We start from the raw sequence: 24,134 nt of genomic DNA, 5'->3' as shown, positions 1-24,134 counted from the left end.
ATTTCCAATAATTTCATGAGGCAGATCATTTATGTGCCAACAAAGCACCGTAATAAGCGGAGGTACTGAGGCACTTACACCACACTGGGGACACAGTAAAACCACTGACAAACGCTGAGTCAGCAACCACCAGGAGAGCTGGAACTGGGATGGGTTTGGAAAATACCTAATGGATCCTCCAGAGCCCATCAATCTGAAAAGGACAGCACAGGGGAGGTTCTGTACTCTGTTGCTTATGGCAACTTTTATTTTGAGAAGCGCCAAGGAATATAGGTATTAAAAAAAAAAATTCTTTCAAATACCTTATCTAAATCTAGTACAAACTCAGAGAGAATTGCATTATCTCTAAATCAAACCTCTTCCTCTGAAAAATCTTTCTGGTTTGGATTCATCACAGGATAGAAGTTTCACATATGCCCTTGCTGGGGAGAAAATATGAAGCATTTGCTTTCTGTACATTTTTCTTCACTGGAGAAAGAGGAGAATTTCCACTGTCACTGGGATTTCACGTCTTGTGTGGGGGCTGTTAGTTTTATTTATTTATGCAGCACATGGCAGGTTACCAAAGTATTTCACGTTTATTTTAAATGAGACAAAATGCTCTGACATTCCATTATTTCTAATGTATGCCATACTTCAAATTCTTACTTTTTTTTTTTTTTCCCCCAAGGATCCATACGCACAGATATTTAAAGAAGGTTAAAATAGAAGAAAGCAGCACTAATTGACACACTGGCTTACCAGGCATAATAATCTCAGGAAAGCCCATTTTCCGAGCCACGGCTGTTGACCTGTCCACTAAGTGTGGAAACTCTTTCCTAATCTGATGAATATCTCCTGGAAGAAGTTTCAAAGTCACCCACAAACCTGTTGTGCAAAAAAGACAATTATCACACTGCTGCTTTTTTCCCCAATTACTAAAGATTTCTTTTTACACATTCTAAAATGTAAGGACATTATGTTACGGTAACTGCTCTTCATTCACAAAAAATATACTTTACAAGGTATGTTAGAACACTCAAAGAAACCCCACCATATTTAAGAAAACTTAAATATGTCTGATGGTATCAGACTTTCTGGAAAACCCCATCAAATCCGCACGTGGAAGCTGGCTGGCTAATAAAAAACCCGAGAAATGGGAAATCTGTGCAAGACAAGGATTCGAGCCTTTGCATTGCTCACTTTGGAGCAACCCCGTGCAGGAGGTGCCCTGGCAGGAGGAGCTGGGCAGATGAACACACAGCTTCCCATACACAGCCTTACTACAGCCAAACATTTCATTCACAGCCCAAAAATTTCAATAGAAGAGGTCTCCGTTCAGAAGAAAACCAGGTCAGCAGCACCATAAAACATCAACTGGAAGAAGGAAAGCCCTGGTTATCAGCTGGACCCACTGAATTCTGGGCTGTGAAAATGGAAACAAGCCTCCTGTGCCCCTGGGACGAAGCCGGAGCGATCCCAGAAGAATCCCTCCTCCTGGCACAGCTCTGAGAACCAGGCTCCTTCCCTCACTTAAGTATTCCACAAAGGGTCTCGTGGAAATGCAGTTATTAAGCCATTAGCAGAACTGCCTCAAGCTTTCATCTCTCCTTTGAACTCTCATGAGTTCTCTCTAATGAAATGTTTATCTTCCACAAGGAGAAAGAGAAGCGGCAACGTTGATTTGAGTGGAAAAAAAAAAAAACTTACGTATTTCAAGCAACCAATACTGAGATGGCAACAGAGAGAGCACCAGCAGAAAGGCACCCTGAATTGATTCATCACCAACCACCCCCGTAAGTTGTTTTTCCTGCACTGAGCACAAAGAAATCTCCAGCATCAGCTCCACACAGCTGACATTTTTCTCTTCGGTAGCAGAAGGCGCCACTAAAAAGCCGGCGCTCGCCAACTAACATCAGGCACACTTGTTAGAGGAAAAAGAAAGATATCAAAAGGGAAGGGGGGGAGGGAAGAAGTCTCACACCCTCCAAACAGGGACTGGCAATCAAGTTTGAGCACGAAATAATTGCAGCAGCAGTTTGCAGAAGAAAATCCTGAAATTAAGATCTAGGAAAAATACCCCCCCCAAAAAATATTCATCTATAAAACAAATTGTGGGTTATCCTGTTACAAACACAATTAACTATGCATTCATTCCGTATATATTTGGCAGAGAGCTTGCTTTTCTATTAAAACCCCTTATAAAAGGCTATGTGCTGACTTGCTGCCAGGGATGGTCCTAACAGCTGCTATTTCATTAACCAGTAACTGCACCTACTCGGCCTGGAAAGCAACAGCTCGTCATCCCCTTCCCTTTGCCTGGGTGCCCTTCCTAGGGAAAGGACCTCAAATGAATCAAAGGAGCTGAAAAGTTTCCATTTCCACCTTGCTGATAAAACACTGAAAGTGGAGATGAAAACAGCGGAGGGAAGGGGGAAAGCAGATCTAAGTTTTTCCTCTTTAGCTATTGAATGATTTTTTAATATAAGCAAATAAATAAAAGTTTATTTACATTTTTGTTTTCTATTAAATAGCAAAAATCAGCAAAAAGTATGAAGTTTTTCTTGGGTCTGTCATTCAGATACGCCCTACAAGTGATAAAGATGTTCGCAGTGCTGAGTGGAAACTCCCCGCTGGCCTGTTTAACACCGAATTCATCCAGATTCCCCCCAAAATAGTGAAGTCAGTACAGCAGTAATCGAGCCGTCACTCAACTCGCTGTGTACCTGGCAGGCACATTACAATCGTGCAGTGTTGTACACATACACACACACAAAAACAGCCCAGACTTGGGCAGTTCTCAGTTTCAGGTCAGCACATCTGGGTTATGAGCCCATAAGAGAAGGTACCACTGGGGTCCCCTTGCTCTGGCTCCATCCTTTCCATCACCGAGCGTGGGCTGGGTCTTCTTGAGAGGGAGCCAGATGCTGCAAACGCAGCTGGGAAGTGGAAAAATAAGGTGAAAGAAGGGAATATCTCTTCCTCCAACACCAGGAGGCCAAAGTCCCCAGCTCAAGGCTGCAAGAGCTGACTCCCCGAGTCATTGCTTCCAGTACAGGGAAATAAAGACATCCAAGTGATGGACACCGCAGAGAAAGGATGGCAAACCTGTGGAGTTAACACGGGGCCGGGGAGGGGACAGCAGAATGAGCCCTAAAGGATGGGGAAGAGGGGGAACAAACCATGCAAACACATTTTCTGTTACCATACAGCAGTGAACAAGCAGAAGTAGTACTATGCACCTGTGATTCCAAAAACATTCCCAAAATGAAAACCATCACACGTTGCAAATGAAGCGCTGAGCGATTTTAGGTACAGCGGTGTATAGAAAGAAGAGTACATACCCTGACCCTTGTGGTTAACTTCTTTAGCAGCAATCACTTTGTTTATAACAGTCTGAAGGAAATCATTCTCCCCTGCCACCCTGGGTGAAAAACGGGATGATATGTTCAGCTGCTTGTGTCGAATGGCGTCATCCAACGCTAGCCTGGAGGATGCACATGACGACCAACACCAGGAAACAAAGGGTCACAGAAAACCAGAAGTCACAGTAACAAAGGAAACACAAAAGATCATATCATAGTTGTGACAAAGAGTATTTATTAGTCGACGCAAGACAAAGGACAGGAAAGGTAACAAGAAAGACAGAGGAAGATCATTAATCAGAAGAATACTGATCTACCACCGAGAAGTACAGCGCGTTGTCACTTCTCCCTTCAGGGACACGCATGCACAGGTCCCAGGGACACTGCAAGGACAGGAAGGATGTCTCCCACCCCAGAATCCCCTGTTAAGCAGTGAAAACCTACTCTCTCTTTAATATATACATAGCAAAGTGGCCCCGTGACACCCCCAGGGCCGCCTCAGCCTATAGGTTAAGCAGCAGCACACGCCGTCTGAAGGAAAAGCTCCCGCCAACCTCACAGACAGGGCACAGGAAAGAAGAGCAGATAATCCAAACGTACTGTTAAACTCCATGAAAAGATGGAAACTATAAATAAACAGCAGCATTAAGTGTCACTTAAGTCATCTTGCCAAGTGCTTTTGACAGCCATTGTGTCGGTGGCTAGTGAATGAATGCAAACAGAGAGATGAGAGAACAGACTCGTGTGGCACAACAGAGGCAAAGCATGGAATGAGAAGGAAAATGTGGCTCATATATATATAGACAGCCTAAGCCTACGTTGGAAATAAGGACACACGTACTCATCGCGTGTTTTCACATCGGTCATACTCTTTGGAAGATGCTTTTTCAGAAAAATGTTTTAATTTAGTGCGGCAAAAAAAAAAAATAAATCACATCGTACATCTTTTCAAAAAGCTGATTTGTATAAATAGAAAAAATAAATCAGTGTTAATGGAGCAGAAAACTAGATGTTCCATTAGCATCCACTTTGATACACAAAGATTCATTTTCATTGCATACTTCCACACGCACTAAAAAAATTAAGCTTGCTACTGTTTACCACACAATAAACACATCATGAACGCACTCTTCCCTAAAAACTCCTGGTTTTCTTGAAAAAAAATGGAATGGTACTTGTGATTTTCACATTAACAGCCTCTGCACGGCCCCAGTGACAGCGCTGTGTGCAAAGGAAACCATTCCAGAGAGGAGGAATAACCCTGCTGGGCTCCTCACAGCTCCTGCAGACCCTGCCATCCTCACGGCAGCAAACCACGAGGGCTTCCCAAATTATTGTAGAAAATAGGCTTAAAGTTAATTTAAGATTACATTATTTCAAACTTCTTTTTTTTTTTAATATTATTAAAAGCCCCCTGAATATCCATCAGTACATTAATCAAGGAATTCAGCTGACATAACTATGTTTTGCCTCTCTGAACAGATGGCAGCCTAATATTTCCCACCATGGGAAAAACTTAGCCTTCATATTTTATGCACATTTGACTTATTCCTTCTACCTTTCCCACATTGTGGAATAAAAAAGAAAAGGCCCTATGACCACAGTATTTGCCACACGCTCTCTTTTTTGCTCATAAGCTTTTACTTCTAAAAGCATTTTCTCCGAACGCACCTACATGTTCACAAAAATTCAGGCTATTAAACCCAGATTTCTTAATATGATTTTGTTGCTTGAAGTCAAAACTGATCTTTGACATTATGTTAAATTTATACATGTCTGTAATTTAAAGGATGCCGACTCCATATCTGCTGTTAGCTAATTAAATTCTTGCAAAATAGCATCTATCAAACTCTACATCAGCAACGTTGGAGTCCATGTGGAAAGGTCTGCAGGTCTAGATGACTAGAAGTAAGAGCAGGGCTATGGACCTCCTGAGATACCTACTGCAGGAGGTCTACCAAGCCAGCCTTCAAATTCTCAGCTTCTGCTTGTATTGCAGTTACTGTGGCCCTTACTATGACATTATATCTGCTACTAAGAAAAAGATAAATGTTATTGTTTACTAATTTCGCAGGAGTCACCTGCAGTGGCTGATGGTAACGCTGCCCACCCTTATTTTAAGCATTTCACCTCTCACACATTATCACCCTGATCAAATTCTCAGCTTCTGCTTGTATTGCAGTTACTGTGGCCCTTACTATGAAATTATATCTGCTACTAAGAAAAAGATAAATGTTATTGTTTACTAATTTCACAGGAGTCACCTGCGGTGGCTGTTGGTAACGCTGCCGGTCTTTATCCATCTCGGGTAGAGCTAAACCAGCACCACCCTTATTTTAAGCATTTCACCTCTTACACATTATCACCCTGACATCTTTAAACAAAAAGGAAGCAAGACTCCAAAATTGGGACTGCTTTAAACTAAGGACTTCAAAAAATGAAAGTTTCTGGGGCTATCACTGTTATTACTAACAGGAAATTCTCAAGAAGTAACATTAGTAAGTACTATTCAAGACAAAATACCACACTGACATAAACAGACTTCAGAATATCTACAGAACACTTCTTCCAATCAAGTTTAAAACGTTGGGTTTTTAACTTGAAGTTTAAATCCTAATTCTTTCACTTCTACATATTCTTGAAACTATTCCCTACTTACGGTTGAAAGGGTATGAAGTGCTGTTTGTCCTCATCGTCCACTTTTCCATTAATTATGTCAGTAACATCCATCACTGAAAAATAAACCAAGGCATACTGAATTAAGGGATGGCCCTGGGCAGAGGGGTGCTGAGGGGATACCCCGGGAGATGGGAAGCAATGGGGACCCAGATGAGGGATGGAGTTATCAACTGTGTGATTCCAGAATTTTCCTAGAGAATAACATCGTGTGGCAAAAAACCTTTGGCACCTTTAGCTAAATGAGAGTCCTGAAAGTGACAGTAAACTCTACGATGACAGCAATAGGTCTGATTAACCTGGACCTGGAACAATTGTGAGTTTATGCAGCCCCACCCCCAACTTTCTGAGCAGGACTACAGTGTGACACAGACAGCTCCACACACAGAGCGTTACCTGCTACTCCAAAGGGTCGCCGCAGCCCCGAGGTCAGTTTTCTTGTGTTGTTGTCCCTCAGCTCCATCCTCCCCACTCGCACGATCTGACAGACAAAGCTGATTTTTTCTCTTTTCAGGTCTTTGCTGCCCAGGTCCTAGAAACAGCAGTTTCTTAGATGACTTTATAATTGAATTTCAAGCACCACTTCAGTAGGCAGAAGGTTTGCCGCTCAGAACTTTGCCCTCCCCGTGCCACCCTCTAGCACCAGGGCAACTATTCTCAGAGTAAAGGAAATTTTCTAACTGTACTTAAATGCCTTATCTTGACTTCTGTGTAATTAATTCTTAGGAGGCCAAATCATTTCTACTAGCACCAGGGCAACTATTCTCAGAGTAAAGGAAGTTTTCTAATTGTACTTAAATGCCTTATCTTGACTTCTGCGTAATTAATTGCTTAGGAGGCCAAATCATTTCTATTAAGTTAAAACTTCAAAGAGCAATGTTGGATTTAGCCAGACGTTGAGAATTTTTAGTAGCCACTTATGAGAAAAAGCTCATGTGAGCCTTCACCAGGACCATGACCCGCAGAGGTAACACCACCCCCTTTACACACAGATCGGTACAACCCTCAGTCACACAAAAGCTATGAAACAAGTGCTTTGAAATTTGCCAGCTGGGCCAAGCACCCACACTTACGGTGAATACTGCTCGGAGGTTGTGCAATCTGTCTATGTCTTTGGGGAGCCCACAGCTTGACCATCGCACCAGGTAGTTTTCACTGAAAGAACAACATTTTTAAGGACTTTTTGTTTAAATAGCTTCCTTTAACATAAGCAGATACAATCAACTTGAGAACTCACAGAAGACTATTTTAAACCCAACCTACTTCTCCTAAACAAATTAATATTGACTTAGGGAAGAGCTGACACTTCCCATTGTGTAGATCATTTATAGCAAGAAAGCAACTCTTCAGCAAGAAAGTGTAAGAATTTCTTTAAGGAAGCAGAGGATGCAGAAACCAAACTCTCAAGCCTAAACCTAAACCCTCTCATCCTGCAACACCAGATCTGAGCAAGCACAGATGAGGGAGTGCACCCAGGAGCACACTAACCTGATAAATTTTGATTCCAGTGGATCATACAGAGACATCAGGACTTCAGCATCTTCTCCTATTTTACAGACTACATTTTTTAAATTTACAAATAAAGCAAATGAAGGAGTGGCAGCAAACTTGGCTTGTCTGTTGATGTCAATATTCTGTTTCTGAGACTGTAATTCAAGAACAGAACAAACTTAAGTTTAACGTAGTCTAACGAATATCCAACCACAATAAAACATTCCTATAACCTTTCAGAGAGAAGAAGAGGGGGTTTCTGCTGAGCGTCTACTCCTGTGATCTTCACTTGTATTAGGATTTATGACAAAGTACATTTTCTGGATCTGTCTTGAAGTGTCACATCATAAGGAGAAAATAAAAAAGAAAAGGAGGGGAGGGCCAAAAAAGAGAGATATCTCCACTTATTAAAAAGAGAAGTAAACAAATGGGGGGAAAGATAGAGCCTCAGATATAAATGACAAGAAAAAAAAAAGCTTTGTTCTTTGTCTGATGGTTTTCTGACAGGTACAGAGTGCCAAGAAAGAAAGGAGAGAAAAACAATGCTATTTCTACAGGTTACCAACCCCTCAGGCTTTAGCTCCCATAAACTTTCCACAAACTACTTAATCCAGGCAGAAGGGAGGAAAGCATATGGGACACAAAGGAAACTGGCTGAGGCAGGGATAAAAAAAAACAGCTTTGAATGCAAAAATTTAATAGTTTAAATCCCATTTAATTTTACACCAAGTTTGGTGAGGGCTGTAAGTGTGTGTGGCCAGTGACAGCTCCAGAGGACGCAGCGCTATCGCGCTCGGGAGCACCACGCTCCAGTAACCGCTGCTGACACGGGCAGGGCTGCCTCCTCCTAACAATAACTATTTGAATTGTAAAGGAGCTGACTGTTCAAGTCTGAAAATGCCTTCAAATATGCGCTTTTTATTTCAACAAACAGACTTTCAGGACTGGCATCCAGAAATCATACCAACATAATGAGGCCATTACCCTACTCGATTCTCAAAAATAAACCGTCGTGAAAACCTGACACAAAAACCTGCTACATACCCATCTCTGCTGCTAACCTACAAACATAGGCAATTTACTGATACAGGTCTTAACCACAAGTTCTACTAAGCCCTTTAAAGGATGAAAAAGACAATTAAACAGCCTAAGACATACAAGCCTTGTAACTCTTCAGTAATATCAAATTCTTCATAACCAATGCTAAAAATAACAGTCATCTCGTTAGTTTACAGTCTTTCAAAAAGCTACAGTGCTTAGTATATCTTACTTTTTCCTCCTGTAACCTCTCTTCAACTTGCTTGGAAGCTATTTCATGTGCTCTGAAGAGGCTGATTGTGCTGGTCTGCTCTGGGTCCAGAATATTGCCATCTTCATCTCTAACGACCAGATCTAAATCCAGAATTCTAAACAAACAGAAAAAAACCCCATGCTTGTGAATTAACAGTGCTCAAATAAATGCTTAAAACACACCTGCCAAGTGTTTAAAGCCATGCACACCTGACATGATTGAAAAAACTAACCATTTGATACTTGATAAAAGGATTTAACATGTCACCAGCTCCGGAGATAACCATCCCTGGCTGGAAATCACTTTTGCCCACAGCACGGAAAGGACCGATGCAAATAAAATGGCAGAAAACATGATTGAAAAAACTAACCATTTGATACTTGATAAAAGGATTTAACATGTCACCAGCTCCAGAGATAACCATCCCTGGCTGGAAATCACTTTTGCCCACAGTACAGAAAAAAACGATGTAAATGAAATGGCAGAACAACTGGGGAAGTAATTTCTTAAACAACTACATTTGCAAGAAACTTTGCTCCTATGATTCATCTGAGAGTCTGAACAACCAACCCCCGCAGTCACACCACACACAAATTGGTCAGTTCATTTCATCCCACTCCCTACTCTCCCCCAAAACAGGTATTTTCCCGTTTTAGCAAAAACCTACGAGGTAGAAGACAACCTAAGTTGTTTCCCTTTATGTAAAGCAGAAGCCAGCTTTCTGTCAGCAGGGAGTTAACATCCAGGATTACCTGTTGCCAGAGAGAAACCAGAGAGGAAGGTTTCTCCCATAATCAAATCCAGTCTTAGGAACTGGATTTCACAGTTTCACGACAGCAAGGTGCTGGCAGCAGAACCAAGAATAAATAATCATGTCTTGGTAGATCTACATTTCTCTATCGATCTTCCCTAAGACTGAGCTCCTCACCTCCACTTTGATTTATATGGTCCCTATTTTCTTCTTCTAACTCTAATCACCTCTCATGATGGAGCTGCTGTAACTTTGGGGTTTGGAACTAGATGGTCTTTAAACCCCTTCCAACCCAAACCGTTCTGTGACTCTATGACAAGGAGTACTCCTCATCCCTCCCTGACAGGACAGAAACCTGGAGTTCTGAACCAGCCTTGAGCAAGTCCAATTAATTGCACTGTGTTAATTCAAAGGTGGACAAACACCACTCAAACAAGCTGCAGAGCTCGGGCAGAAACACCTCCTGAGCTCTACGCTGTAACTGAACTAGGCATCACGGAACTCTCTTCAGCATCCCTGGACCATCAAGCTCCCGGATGAGTTTTCTAGTTACAAAGTGGCTTCATCATTGAAACCAAACTGAAAAGCAGCCAAAATCATCTTGCTCCTTCCCACTGCTGTTTCCTGGACAGCAGAGATACATCCACCAGCCACCTGTATCCTAATCACCAGCCCTGGGCGAAAAAGAGCAAAGTCCTTCTCCAGGAGAAGGAGGAGAACAGGTAATTCAGAAATCCAGAGACCAGATCCATCCCTCAGCCTACCACACAACCAGGGTGAGAACGTTTGCACAGACTGTCACACAAACAGAAGCAAACACTCCCTGGATTGAATTTCTTTGTTTTATAATTTAACTTGCAAATGATGTCTTGGAAAAAAAAAAATTGAAATTCTTTTCCTAAGTGTCCCAGTTACAGATTTTTGCAAATGAACAAAAAAAAAAAATAATGGTGTTTTCACAACAAAATTACTTGACCCAATTTCTGAAAAACATTAAAAATACAAATTCATAAGACCATTTTTACTTCCTCAGTTATTTTGACAACATGCGGTGAAGTGGTTGTCTTTATCTACAGAAAAAAAAAAATCTCTTATTTACAAATCAGCGTGTCACAAAACAGGAAAAGTGAGGATATGATTAGATCAGAAAATACTTATAAGAGGCATAATGAATTCATTCTGTCTGGATACTGAAATCATCATCGGTGCTTATTTTAGACAAAAGTGAATGTAGGACTACAGTAGAAACATATGGTATCCTTCAGTTGTGAGTATTTACTCAGAAGTTCAAACTCACTTCCCTCCTGTACTCCACAGAGAGTGTTCTGATCACTTAATTAGTCGATCAGAACATTATGAATATAAAGCACAGCACATTGTATCTGAACACCGAGCAGCTGGAGGTTATTCAGAGTAACTTTAACCAACTCCTTAGCCAGATGGTAAAATACAGTAGCCAAACAAATAATATCAACAGCACCTGGTTAATAGTCTGCTGAAGTACAACTGTTCATATCTTGGATTATAAATGCTAATTGTGGACTGAATGCAGTTAATAAAAACTTTAGAAATCATCAGTATTTTAAAAAAAATAAATTCACAGCTTTTGCTGATAAAGTACATGAACAGAAATGCTGCAAATTTAGCAGTTCTTAAGGAATAAACCACAAATAGCTGAAATCCAATGAGTTATTTACACCACAAGGGATTTAAAAAGGGGTTTGCTGAAAACTCTCCCCGTCCCCAGATGCGCAGTACTGCGCTGCCTCTCGGTATTCAAAACACCTCCTCAAGTAATTTCCTGACTGAAGAGTAAGGTATGATTCCTCATTTTCCATCAAAATGCAAAGTCAGAACTGTAGAGACAACATGAAATCGAAAACTTGTATTTAATAAAATCCTCTGGTACAAGGTAGATACTATATAAGCAGAGGAACAATATGCTAAATGAGGCTTCTGAGCCAAATCCTTCAACGTCCCATTACAGCTTCGTGACTTGGGGGCACACGCAGCTGGTGGTGTCGAGAAGGCACCAACTCTTTCTGCTGCGGAAGCAAGTTGAGTTTGAATTGTGTTTTGAATGGAGGCAATATAGAATCATATAGAATCATATAGGCAATATAGAATCATAGAATCATTCGTGTCGAGAAGGCACCAACTCTTTCTGCTGCAGAAGCAAGTTGAGTTTGAATTGTATTTTGAATGGAGGCAATATTTCCACTTTTCAACTGACCTTAAAAATCACAGCTTCAGACCAGTATCAAATTGATAACATCATCAAGCGACAGAGTTACATATGGATTCCACTCTACACATTATAATTTGCACTGTTTTTTCCCCTACTCTACGTAGTCCTCCCCTACACCATGTCCATTTCCACTTTTCAACTGACCTTAAAAATTACAGCTTCATACCAGTATCAAATTGATAATATCATCAAGGGACAGAGTTACATGTGTATTCCACTCTACATATTATAATTTGCACTGTTTTTTAAGATCCAATATCGACTTCATTCTTAATCTTGCTCTAACAAGGACTATTAATATACCGCTATCACATCTCCATAAATACAAGAATAAGAAGAATAACATGTATTATACAAGCTGATCCGGTTTTAAGCATGAACACTTGGAAAACACCGTTCACAAACCTGTTGCCATAATCAATTTTGGCTGTCACCTTCTTTTTCAGTTCTTTGAGCTCATCCTGGGGCAGGGTCCCGGAGAGTATCTGGGATCTCCACTCAATCAGGTCATAGATCATGTGCCGCACGTTGCGGAACATTTCTCTGTTGTCTTGCTGTTTGGAGGAAAAAGATGGGTAGAAGTTAGTTTTGAAGTCTTTTAAATACGTATAATAAACTGCAATTATAAAATCTGAATTTAAAAGGGTAAGTCTACAGTTAGCTCTAAAAGAGAAGCCTAACTTTGTGTAGCACAGAACACTGCACACAAAGGGGCTCTGCCGTAGGTATCTACATAAGGCAAATGTTTGCGTTTGTGTGACCTTAAAAGCCAGATCACGCTGAATTCAGAACAGGTAGTTCAAGGGAAAGTTACTCTTTTCTTGGTTCAGAGTAACTTTATTCAATGACCCTCTGTACTGAGTAGAGCAGGACTAAAAATGGTGTGTTTTAACAGCAAGAGCCTCAAGTTCTGAAATGCTCCATCTGCAACACGTTACAGAATCCTTTCCCCTCCCCACTTAAACCTTCAGAATAACACTTTAAAATTCCTCAGTGTGCAAAGCCAAGTGCAGCACCATCTCACGAGTCCACCCGTAACACCTGAAGGAAAGTGAAAAACCAGGGAAGCACCAAACCTTCCAGGAAGTGAAATACCTTCCTTGTTCATAAAGGCTGGAACTCTGGATACTGAATAGTGCCCAGCAGCACACACAGACTTTCCTTGGCAAGACTAAGGAAGACAAACTTCCAGACTTACAACGGAAGAAACCTCTTTTGCAGAACATTTTCTATTCGCATGCCCACCCACACGTGCACTCAGAGACAAATGACCAAATCTTTAACCACAAAACAGAATTTGGCAGGGTGGTTTGAACTGTGGACAGTGCACATACACAACAATTTTAGCACAAACAAACAGAAGAAAAAAGAACAACACTGAAGTTGCAGAATGGCCTTTCTATTTTAATTGTGAAAGGTAACGTTGAGACAAAGACAACGTAGAGGCCCTGAACGCCTTGATCTTCCCCAGAAGCAGCCTCTTTTACTGCCTTCATAACCCTCAAAACCTAAGCCATTAGTTCAGTACACTCTTAAAAAGATCACATTTTCCTAAACACCCTACATCAATGAATTATTCAGGCTACGCGTCACTATCTTTCATTCAGACTACACCCTGGCCTTATTTGACTTAAAACAAATGGAATAATTACATAATTAAAGTAAAATTCTCTGCTTTCTATAAAAGACAACAAAAAACTACAGAAGGTGCAAAAAAAGGCTACGACAACTCAGGCTCAGGGAAAAAAAAATACCTCACTGTGAAGCTTAGACTTCAGTCTGTTCAGATTATCAAAAAGCTGACTTGATTATAGTGTGAGAACCTTCACAGAGAGAAAATACCCGTTATTAAAAGCTCTTTAATGTAGCAGAGAAAACACAACAGGCACATATGGCTGGAAGCTAAATACAGACAAATCCAAATGGAAAAGAGGTTTGTGATTTTCGATGCTGCAGGCAATCATAAACTGGGGAGATGAAGAACATACCACGGCCTCTGCTACCTGAAAATCAAAACTGAATACCTATTCAACATTCAAACACACAAATTGTGAACTGAATAAAGGCATAAATGTGGTCACTTAGTGACTTCTGATATGCAAAGTGCAGACAACATGGAATATCTCTCTAGTCTGCAGACTGACCAGTTTGAAACCGGCTTGAAATCTCCCTTGAAAAGCCAATCCCAGGGCACCAGTGCTCTTTTGGCTGTTGACCACACACAATCTAACAGATTCCCCTGAGATGTAAACTATAAACAAACTCATTAAGTGATCTATCAACTCAGAAGAAAGCTGTAACAGGGAGTGAAACCCCTTCTGCTACGGAAATGAGACCACATAATAAATCATAAATGCCCAACAATTTGTTCCTAGATCAAGGTAACACTCTGTAAAAATCTGATTCTGCACAAGAAATAGAACGTATTTGAGAAACCACTCAAAGAAAACACTACTGAGATTTGTGCCGTAACACAGAAGATGCTAAATGGCTTTTCAGGACTAAAAGTAGCCTTTAGAAATAGTAAGCGAAGTGGAATTTCATTAAGAGTTCCTTCATACTTCTCACTCCCAGCATCACTCCTTTCATAAACCATATCCTGGTGTAAATGTTTTCCTAAGTCAATACTCACAACATACAACTGTCGCCATATTATCGACCATTCCCGCAGCGTGGTGGTCACCTCCTGAATCAGGGGCAGCTCGTTGGGAATAACTGTTTCGTGTTGTCTTGAAAGGAAGAGGAAAGAGAAGTTTGAATTGAGCAGTGGTTTTGTTGGGATGACATTTCTGAGTGGGGACTGCTCATTTCCAAAGACAATTCAATAATGATATAATATACGGTGAAAATAACACCACTTATTACAAATGTGTAAGTTAAAAAAGAATGTATTATCAGATGCAGGAGCAGAGATGTACACCAGTACAGCCAGGTGACAGAAAGGGTTCTTTGGTGGGCTGAGACTGTGCTGTTTTGCTCCCCCAGCTCCTTATTTCTATACTCACAAGATAAGGGTATCGATCCAGAGCCCACCACCCTATTTGTTACTGAGATACTAATTTCACAAGAAGCAACCAAACCAAAAGCCAGATACACACCACTTCCAATGTGAGATACTAATTTCACAAGAAGCAACCAAAACAAAAGCCAGATACACACAACTCCCAATGCCACCATACTAATGCATAATATTTTTTTTTTTTCAAAATATTAGTCTTGCAAAGAAAAAATGAAGCATGCAAGTCATCACCATTAAGCTTCTCTAGGACTTGTTTTAAAATTATGTGCCATGAAAGCAAGAAACAACAGCCAGATCTTTTAATATTTCAGGAGTAGGGTACTTAAAGGTAGTTTTGTAATCAGCAAGAAAGATGTCATTATGCAGCAATCTCATGATTAGTAGTTTTACCATTTACATATTTAACAGTGTATAAAAATAAATCGGGCACAAAGGAATAAAATATTTTAATCCTGTTTCACTCCATTTCATATCTGGCTAATTATTTATTAATTTCAGACCATATTTTTTCTGGGGTTTAAGATTGAGCTTTTTTTCCCTGTTTAACTAAACTTTTGTATCAATTTTATGAACTTTCACAGGCACGTCCAGCAATGCTGATTTGATATATCAAGATCTAAACTTTAAGAGATGTTAAATAATAAAAACCAGCCCAAAATATTTAGTGTAACACACAGCAGGCAAGGGAGCAGCAGAATCACAAAATGAACAGTTCGACAGAACAACTCCCTAAGGCAGAAAACGATGCCTGGATAATGGCTTTCAGTGAGCACACTCTATAAGATTTACTGAAGAAGGAATTAAGATACTACTTAAATTTTATCTGCATAAAAGAAAGGTCTCTCATATCAAAGGCATATCTTTTAACATACCGGGCAAAAACCATAAGGCTTAAGGGCTGGAAGATTAAAAAAAGCTTGGGAAAACTGAAATTAGAACTAAAGCAGGGGGCAGGGAGTGGAGGAACTTAATCTAGGTAATTATTGCTCAAGAGAGTAATAAAAGTTATAAACAATAGTAGTAAAATATTAATTCTTCTGAAACATTTACATTAATACAGAGAAGGTTATGCTTTAGCTCAACTATGCAGAATGCAGCCAAGGACAGCAGTGGCCAGCTGTGCTGCTGCTGACAGCACCTTCAAACCTCAGGTGAGTTACCAATTTAAAATATTTTAAAAAAAAAAAACAAAACATCATCAGCTCCTTAAGCAACTTGGAACAAGTGTAAGCTATCTGATAATACACGGAGATTACGTAAATACAAATAGGAAAATGGATTTTCAGTATTTTCAAATCAAACTTACCCTTTGCCTTCAACTATCGCTTCCTTAAGGTGTATGTAGGAGGCAGGAAATATGCCCTTTGAGAGAGAGGGAGGGGAAAAAAATATTTTCAATAACCAGGTGTATACAATATTTTATCTATTACCTAAAAATATGCCAAGACACACTGCCAGGTCTGGAGAGCCATTCACATCCTCTTAAGCATCAGAATAGTTGCATTGTGGTGTTCTGTTTTCTTTTTAATGCACATTTACATTCTGTACAGCATGTCCTACCAAGAAGGGGTTATTGCAACCTTGGCAAACACAGACTCGGTGTTTTTAAACTTATCTTCACAATATCAAAGCAAACAGAACTGTCCCTACAAAGGGGTGTTTCCTCCCTCAGTTCAAGGTATGGTTTTCCACGATTCTCCACATCCCTGGATGATTTACAGATGAAAATTAAAACAGATGTGATTTTGAAAGCATGAAAGACAGATGACTATAAATAGATCTACTCCAAAATGACATTTTGCCTGTAATCCAACTCTGCTGCTTGCTTTTCCTCACATCTGACCAAGCTTTCCTACCCTGCTATGACGTTGCTTCTGTTCCCAAAGCATCTTCTCCAGTGTTTCCAGGCTTCCAATTAAAATACACACGGGGTGAGAAGGGGCAGTGGAATACACGGGCACGTGCTGATGGATGATTTACAGATGAAAATTAAAACAGACATGATTTTGTGAGAAGGGGCAGGGGAATACACGGGCACGTGCTGTACACACACCTCCTGCTTTGCAACCCATAATACCCACATTATATATAATTTAGTGTCCACCCACCAATCTACCCTGCTATGACGTTGCTTCTGTTCCCAAAGCATCTTCTCCAGTGTTTCCAGGCTTCCAATTAAAATACACACGGGGTGAGAAGGGGCAGTGGAATACACGGGCACGTGCTGAACACACACCTCCTGCTTTGCAACCCATAATACCCAGATTATATATAACTTAGTGCCTTCAACCACCCAGCGACCAGTAGTGCTACAAGCCAGAAACCTCCTCAGACAGCACTACAAAAGGCCAGTACTGCTTTTCTGAATAAATGTTCTAAATTAATCTTGAGATTCCAGAAATATAGTAATAGCTTCAAAGTAGTGTAGGCTCCTGTTAAAAAATAATTTAAGTCGAGGAAAAAAAAAAAACAAAGTAGTGTAGGCTCCTGTTAAAAAATAATTTAAGTCAAGGAAAAAAAAAGGTTCCTCCACCTCACCCTTTGAGGTAGTAATTCTGTTTTCACTTGGGAACGCAAAGTGAAAAAGAAATTCTTCGAAACTTACAGAAACTGGGGGAGGCCACGTGTGTGTCTTTTAATCCCACAAAAAAAAACCCAAACAAAAAAACCCCAAAATCACAAATAAACAAAAAAACCTACATTTAGCAGAGGTCAAACAACTGCAGCAACACGTGGAACTAATTTCAGGCAAGCAGAATGCATAACTGCTTCTTAGGCTGTACAAGGCATGGTCATGAAATAAGAAATGTAGTGTATTTCCAAAAAAAAAGAAAATATCAAAATAGAATAGAAAACCCACAAAACCTGGTTAGGAAATGGGTGGGACAAACCACACAATGTGGCTCTGTGCTCTCAGACACGGAGATGCAACTCGGAATGCACCTCTGGAGGCAAACATTACATTTAAGTGTTGTACTTTTAAGTGAAAAAAAGCAGCAAACCCAGAGGTCTTTTCATTCTGGTTAATTACTACTATAAAGTAAGACACTAAAAATATCAACCACAATGTTAGAAGCTGTATTTGTGCTGTTTCCTTTCTTTTTATTTCGGAAAGGCTGCTATAAACAGCCCACTGAAAGCCTAACAACAAGGCAAAATTACACTGCAACAGATGAGTCCCCCTCTCGCAGGGAACAACTTGACATCACAATATACATCTCTCTTATCCCTTTCTGAGATGCAATCACGTTTTAGGAGTAATAGGTTATTTAACAGACAGCAAAACAAAGCGGCAGCCTCCAAACCCATCAACTAGAATATAAAGTTGTGAACTTTTTACTGAGCAAAGGCCCTGGGACAGCAGTTACTGCCGAAAACAAGCCGATGCACATGGAGCTATCTATGGGGACCGTACACACATACACCCTTAAATTGCAAAAATTAAATTGCAACTCAGCTTTCAGGCCTTGCTAAAATAAGTTTCAGTGAACTTGAAAAATTCCCAGAGATTCCACAGCAGCAGTTATCAGAGAGCAGAGGACACGGGGTGAATCCCACCCTAATACACTCCCGAAATCTCCGTTATGTCAACGCTCCCAACACCACAATACATCTCTGTCCGGGAGAAAAATGAGCACTCTGCTCTGGCAACACTTACCTTCTTGGATTTTTTTCGTAGCGTGTAACCTCTGTACCAACCTAGGGAGGGAAAAAAGGGAAAAAGCATGAAAAAGTTCATTAATGTCACCCAGCAGCTGCTCCTTCTCCTCTCAACACCTTAACGTGGTCTCTGATCCCGCTTCGCCCCCACCAACACCCACACCCCCCTGGCATTTCAATTCTCTAGGGAATTGATGTCCTGGCTGAAACAAGTCTTCTTGGAAGTCATCAAAATCAGAGTGATGATGAGATTGCATTTTACACCATGCATTTAATTGTCGTTCATTTACCAACACACACAAACCAACCTACAAGCACTGACCTTACAAAGAATGTACCGTTCGACCAGTTTGATTTTAAAACCTATTGAAGCGTCACAAATACCTACAAGCACTGACCTTACAAAGAATGTACCGTTCAACTAGTTTAACTATTTAACTATTAACTATTTAAGCGTCACAAACGCAAATTTTGAAATGTGGATCAGCCATTTGTTAATCTCAGCAGAAAACAAGAATACTTTGGGATTTACCATTATCAAAACATAAAAGCAAGGAGCCCCCCAGCCCTCATTTGGCAAACTCCCTCCCTGCAGTGGCCCCAAGGCACTGGGCAGCACTTACCCCACTGGCTGAGCTCCGTGCACAGATTTCACTCCTATCAAAGAACTACTTCTCCTCAGTTTTATATGAATAACCCAACATTTTGAAGTTCTGGAGTCCAAACCGATAAACACCATAACTCTGATCAGATGCAGTGTACAAACTAAAGGACGTACAACCATATCACCTCTGCCACCTCTCCTCTCCCACCCCATCTTCTGCGTTGACTCAGGACATGGCTGCACCAGAAGATTAAAAAGCCACAGGGCAAAGAAAGCTCCTCGCCACCAAACCTCTGCTTCCTGAAGCTTTGCAGTGAGCAGGAAGAGCTACAAGGGATCACAGATAAAGCAGCCAAAACCTGCCTTGGAGAGGCTGCAGAGGTCTTGATGTGGCCAGGCAAGTCCAACCAGGCTCTTCCCTAGCAGCCACCACCCAAATGTTCTTCTGGCTGGGTCCCAAGGCTGTAGCAGTGCAACAGGACACTGAATTTTCAAGGAGAACTAATTCTTACTCATTCAACTGGAGGCACAGAGTCCTGCCATGAACAAGCCCGTATCAATTTAAACCACAGAATGGGTTGGGTTGGAAGGGACCTGAGAGATCATCTAGTTCCAACCAACTACCCAAGAGATAAAAACTATTCAGTTGTTAGTTCCTCAGCTGTACGGTGAGGGCAGGTCTCCTCCACGCACACACAGGCACTACAAAAACAAGCACATCCCTCACAAACATGAGTTAAAGTAATTAAAATCACATAATTGGGATTTGTCTTCAAAGCGCAACAAACACTGGTTGTTGTCAGACACTGGACAAGGGAAATAGAAACATATAGATATAGTGAGAGAAATCTAGTCCTCCACACTAAAAAAAAAAAGCAAGGCTAGAGGGATGTGTGAGCTCTTGTGCTTGTTAATGACATCAAGAGTGTATTCCTAATACACGGATCTACCTCCTCACTCCATTCACAGCCAATTCCCTTTCAGCCAAAACACCAGCAAGAGGAAAATTGACTCAGGCCATAAATATTTTTCTAAAGTGACCTGGGCTTTTAAGTGGCTTACTGATGTGGTACAAGGTTTCTAGCCTCTCCCTTAACAAATATTACGGGATACAATGCCTGGAAATGTGCATCCACCTAAGTGTCCAACTAAGAAAAGGGACCAATGAAATATTGACCGATGGAAGCTGAAAAAGACACTCAAAAGGAAACACTTGCTGTTGTTTCTCTTGTTCTCCTATTTACTACACACTCACCCAGGTAAGGTTTTTGCAGCATTAAAAACAAACAAAAAAACCCCACCAAACAAACAAAAAAAAAACCACCAAAACTTGCAGCCAACAACTAAACATTCCCACAGTATCAGGAATAACTTCACTTGAAAATACTCATTTGGGGACCCAAACTCCCTTCCCACAGCAGCACTAGAAATGAACTACTGTTCAAATACTCAGGCGTGGTAGTGAGGCTAATTTACTCTCCTATTTAATAGCTATTTGCCTTAATCAGCCATATTTATTGATCATACGTTCTGTTTGCCCATGCCACCAAATAACATAAAGAAAAAAGAATTAAAAAAATAAAGCTCAGGCAAGTATTAATGCAGAACGTGGCAAATATTTGTTTTGGGATCTCTGCTATGAAACACAGTCCTTGCAAGACGAAGGATATTTATGATGTCCAAGGGCTCTGCAGTTTGGCGTCTCCTCTAAAGCTCACATTAGAAGGAGTGAGAAGAATTTTTCAAACTGAAAAATAAAATTGTCTGCAATTCTACTTAAAAGAAAAATATATTAATTTGTCTTTCAAGATCAATTATTCTGGAAAGTAGCTTTGAAATGCTGAGATTTATCAGTGAAATTTGCACCTTCATTTCCGATCTCCTAATTCCTGTACAAATACAGGCTGTTTGCAACAAGACTCCACCTTTACAGGATCTGCACATTGAATTATTTGTACAAATGTCTCCCTGCATTTCAGAAAAAAAAAATGAAAAATAAAATTGTCTGCAATTCTACTTAAAAGAAAAATATATTAATTTGTCTTTCAAGATCAATTATTCTGGAAAGTAGCTTTGAAATGCTGAGATTTATCAGTGAAATTTGCACCTTCATTTCCGATCTCCTAATTCCTGTACAAATACAGGCTGTTTGCAACAAGACTCCACCTTTACAGGATCTGCACATTGAGTTATTTGTACAAACATCTCCCTGCATTTCAGAAAAAAAAAAAAATCTTTGATTAAAACTTAAAAAATGAAAGTATTAAAAATAAGAACAAATTAAAAAATAAATTCTACTTCTAGATTAAAAAAAATAAATAACATTTTAAACACATAAGCAAACTCCATCTCAGCAATCCATTCCAGTACCTGGTAGCACCATGAAATCCTATCGGAACCGGCCTGTCCTTAAAGCTTTTCCTTACAACAAAGTGGATTTGGGGGGACGACAACCAAATACAATCTACCACTTCAAACCCCATGGATACATCTAAGTTTTCAAAACTACTTAAGGGTTATTGCAAAACACTATTTAAGAATAGTGACAATTCTACAGTGGGATATAACAGCAGATGTCAACGAAAGAAACAGATTTTTTTTCCCCACAATCTTAAATACAGGGAGAAGGGGTAGACCTTTGAGAAGCACAATCACATCCTCAGCAAAAAGGCGTTACTGACTCTTCAAATGACTTCTCTGTCCCATCCTCATATTATTAGGGGGCTTTTCTTCAGACTGGCCCATCCCACCGCAGCCTGAGACAGGCAGGACATATGGCAGGGAAGGTCCCAGACACACACCTGGACGTTGGTGCAGACGCTACAAAACCTCCTGGGGCACAACCTCCCCACATTTTGTACAGAGGAACTTGAGAGATCAAAAAAGCTCAAATAATTACCTAATAATGGCAGCTCTGTGAACAAGAGAGATGAGAATTATGGCATCTCATTTCCCACCACAGCAGGCAGGTAATGAGTAACCACTGTACAAAATGTTTGGAAGAGCATTAACCTATTTGCATTTCTTTCACCATTAACTCATCCCATGTGCCTGAAGCCTGACAACCATGAGAGCCAAGGGCCCTCTAATATCCAAGTCCAGGGGAGAAGTGAGTCAGCCCCACTGTCCCTCTTAGTTGGCACCAGCCACCATCTGATGTGGTTTCACATACCCTACTCAGGATTCAAACTTTCTCCCACATTCATTAAATATATCCATTTATATATAAAAGTACAAAGCGGCACGGTACTTAAATCATTCAATTTGCATTTAAAATTTTTGCATTATTCTATTTTTGTTAAAGCGTATGACGTCGGATAACGGGAAGATTACTTTGCTTGGAGCCAAACTTGGCATTGCAGCCACAAACTGAACTCTGCAAGGAAACCAGCCCAGGAACAAGGAGGAAACTCACTTGCAGAGTGAGGAGTAGAGCTTGTTACTTTTGTTGAAATAACATTGTTTGTTTTAGTAAATGTAACAATAAAAAGAACCTCTCTTAAGCGAGTATCTAAAACTAATGTATCACACAGATGTACTGGAAGATGAATGTCTAGAGAAACAAATTAAATCAATATATTACAGTAAATCACATTTCTACAAGATAGTAAGTGTTACAATATTTTAAACAAACACAGTTTAGTTACATGTTACCAATACCTCCCCAAACTGCAGCACGCCATAAAATTCCCAGTCAAATCCATAATGAAAGACCTGTATTTTGCCAGATCAAGCAAAAGCTGAGCAGTGTTACGACAATTTTCACATTCTGTTATCAAACTCGGCATTCAAATCCCCTTTTACATGGATCAAGGAGGAAAGATTTTGCTCTATGTAATGTTTCTGCAGCTTCATATCAAAACAAGCCAAGCCTCTAATCAGTCTATGGCGCTGTAACACGTGTATCCATCTTATAAGACAGACATAAATAATTGAGGACCCGGATGACTTTCAAATTCAGATTAAACTTCTTTTAGCAGCAGGCTCTGCTGCATTACTCCAGGGTATCCAAAAAGCATCTATCATTTCCCGAACGTGGGATAGACGCTGCGATTGATCCACACCAATAAAGCCATGGAAAGATCCATCTTCCATAGCAAAGGAAATGGTTATTCACCAGGTATCGACCGCACGCGTCCTCATTCACACCCAGCACTGGGTAATTCCGTCTTTATTAGAAATAATGTGTTTTGTCCTTTAGCAAGAAAGCAAGTCATTCGTCACCCAGTAACAGGAGAAGATAAAGTCACAAAGAGAAGAGGAATGCAGTTGCAAACCCCGTGTTTTTAAGAGCAGCTTTTGGCACCTTACCTTCATACGTCTCCAGGATGTGCACGGTGTCGCCGATCTGTAAGGAGAGCTCATCGGGGCCCCTGGCGTCGTAGTTGTAGAGAGCTGCAGGGAGGAGACACTGCCATTACCACACGGGGACAACACAACTTGCAGGATTGTTGTTTCCCCACATAATTACTCCTATCACTCATTATTGCCACACTCAACCTTCTTGTAAAGGATTTTGTAAAAATAAAATTTGTAAAAATTTTTCCAAGTCCTTCAATCCATTTCCCCTTGTAACAAACCTCAACAAAAGTCCACTTTCCAAAGACAGTCCCTCACTTCATTTATAACACTTTTCTTCTTCATAACAATACATTCAATTAATTTTTTTTTTGTTGGACCTGTCTGTCTTCCAGCACTTTGTGTCAATTTTACGCAGTTCTGTAATGAACTGCACTGTCTTCCACTGGCACACAGAAAACCTACAAAGCGTCTTTAGAAACTGGAATTCCCACCACTAATATTAAAGAGTGATTTCTCAGTCACTTCACTAACTTACTGCATGCATATATTTTAAAACAATACAATTTCAGAATTCCTGAGCGCCAGAGGTACTGTATTCATCGGAGAGACCAATCCTACCCCTCGTTTTACAGTATTATATTTAAGTTATCATACTTCAGCAAGCCCTGACAGCACCCACAGCCTGCACCACCAGGATCTGCAAATTCACCAAATGCATTTGTTGTCACAAATATTCCTGAGTGGCGCC

At 40.4% G+C, this 24,134-nt stretch overlaps 1 protein-coding gene across 1 annotated transcript in view; it reads right to left on the bottom strand.

Annotated features, from left to right (window-relative positions):
* DOCK1 (dedicator of cytokinesis 1) overlaps positions 1 to 24,134 on the bottom strand; it is a 294,524-nt gene that overhangs the window by 249,424 nt on the left and 20,966 nt on the right. The window contains exons 2-13 of the mRNA XM_014945313.1: positions 23,396 to 23,479; positions 18,479 to 18,519; positions 16,127 to 16,182; positions 14,434 to 14,530; positions 12,207 to 12,355; positions 8,782 to 8,917; positions 7,509 to 7,666; positions 7,094 to 7,175; positions 6,417 to 6,552; positions 6,004 to 6,076; positions 3,324 to 3,466; positions 742 to 867 (exon numbers count right to left, since the gene is read on the bottom strand). Of these exons, the coding sequence (XP_014800799.1) occupies positions 742 to 867; positions 3,324 to 3,466; positions 6,004 to 6,076; positions 6,417 to 6,552; positions 7,094 to 7,175; positions 7,509 to 7,666; positions 8,782 to 8,917; positions 12,207 to 12,355; positions 14,434 to 14,530; positions 16,127 to 16,182; positions 18,479 to 18,519; positions 23,396 to 23,479 (1,281 nt within the window). The remainder of the gene's footprint in view (positions 1 to 741; positions 868 to 3,323; positions 3,467 to 6,003; positions 6,077 to 6,416; positions 6,553 to 7,093; positions 7,176 to 7,508; positions 7,667 to 8,781; positions 8,918 to 12,206; positions 12,356 to 14,433; positions 14,531 to 16,126; positions 16,183 to 18,478; positions 18,520 to 23,395; positions 23,480 to 24,134) is intronic.

This window comes from Calidris pugnax, unplaced genomic scaffold (assembly GCF_001431845.1).
Source record: "Calidris pugnax isolate Ruff unplaced genomic scaffold, ASM143184v1 scaffold89, whole genome shotgun sequence".
NCBI lineage: Eukaryota > Metazoa > Chordata > Aves > Charadriiformes > Scolopacidae > Calidris > Calidris pugnax.
Note: the sequence above shows the minus strand (reverse complement) of the source record. Positions and strands in the feature narration are given on the sequence as shown.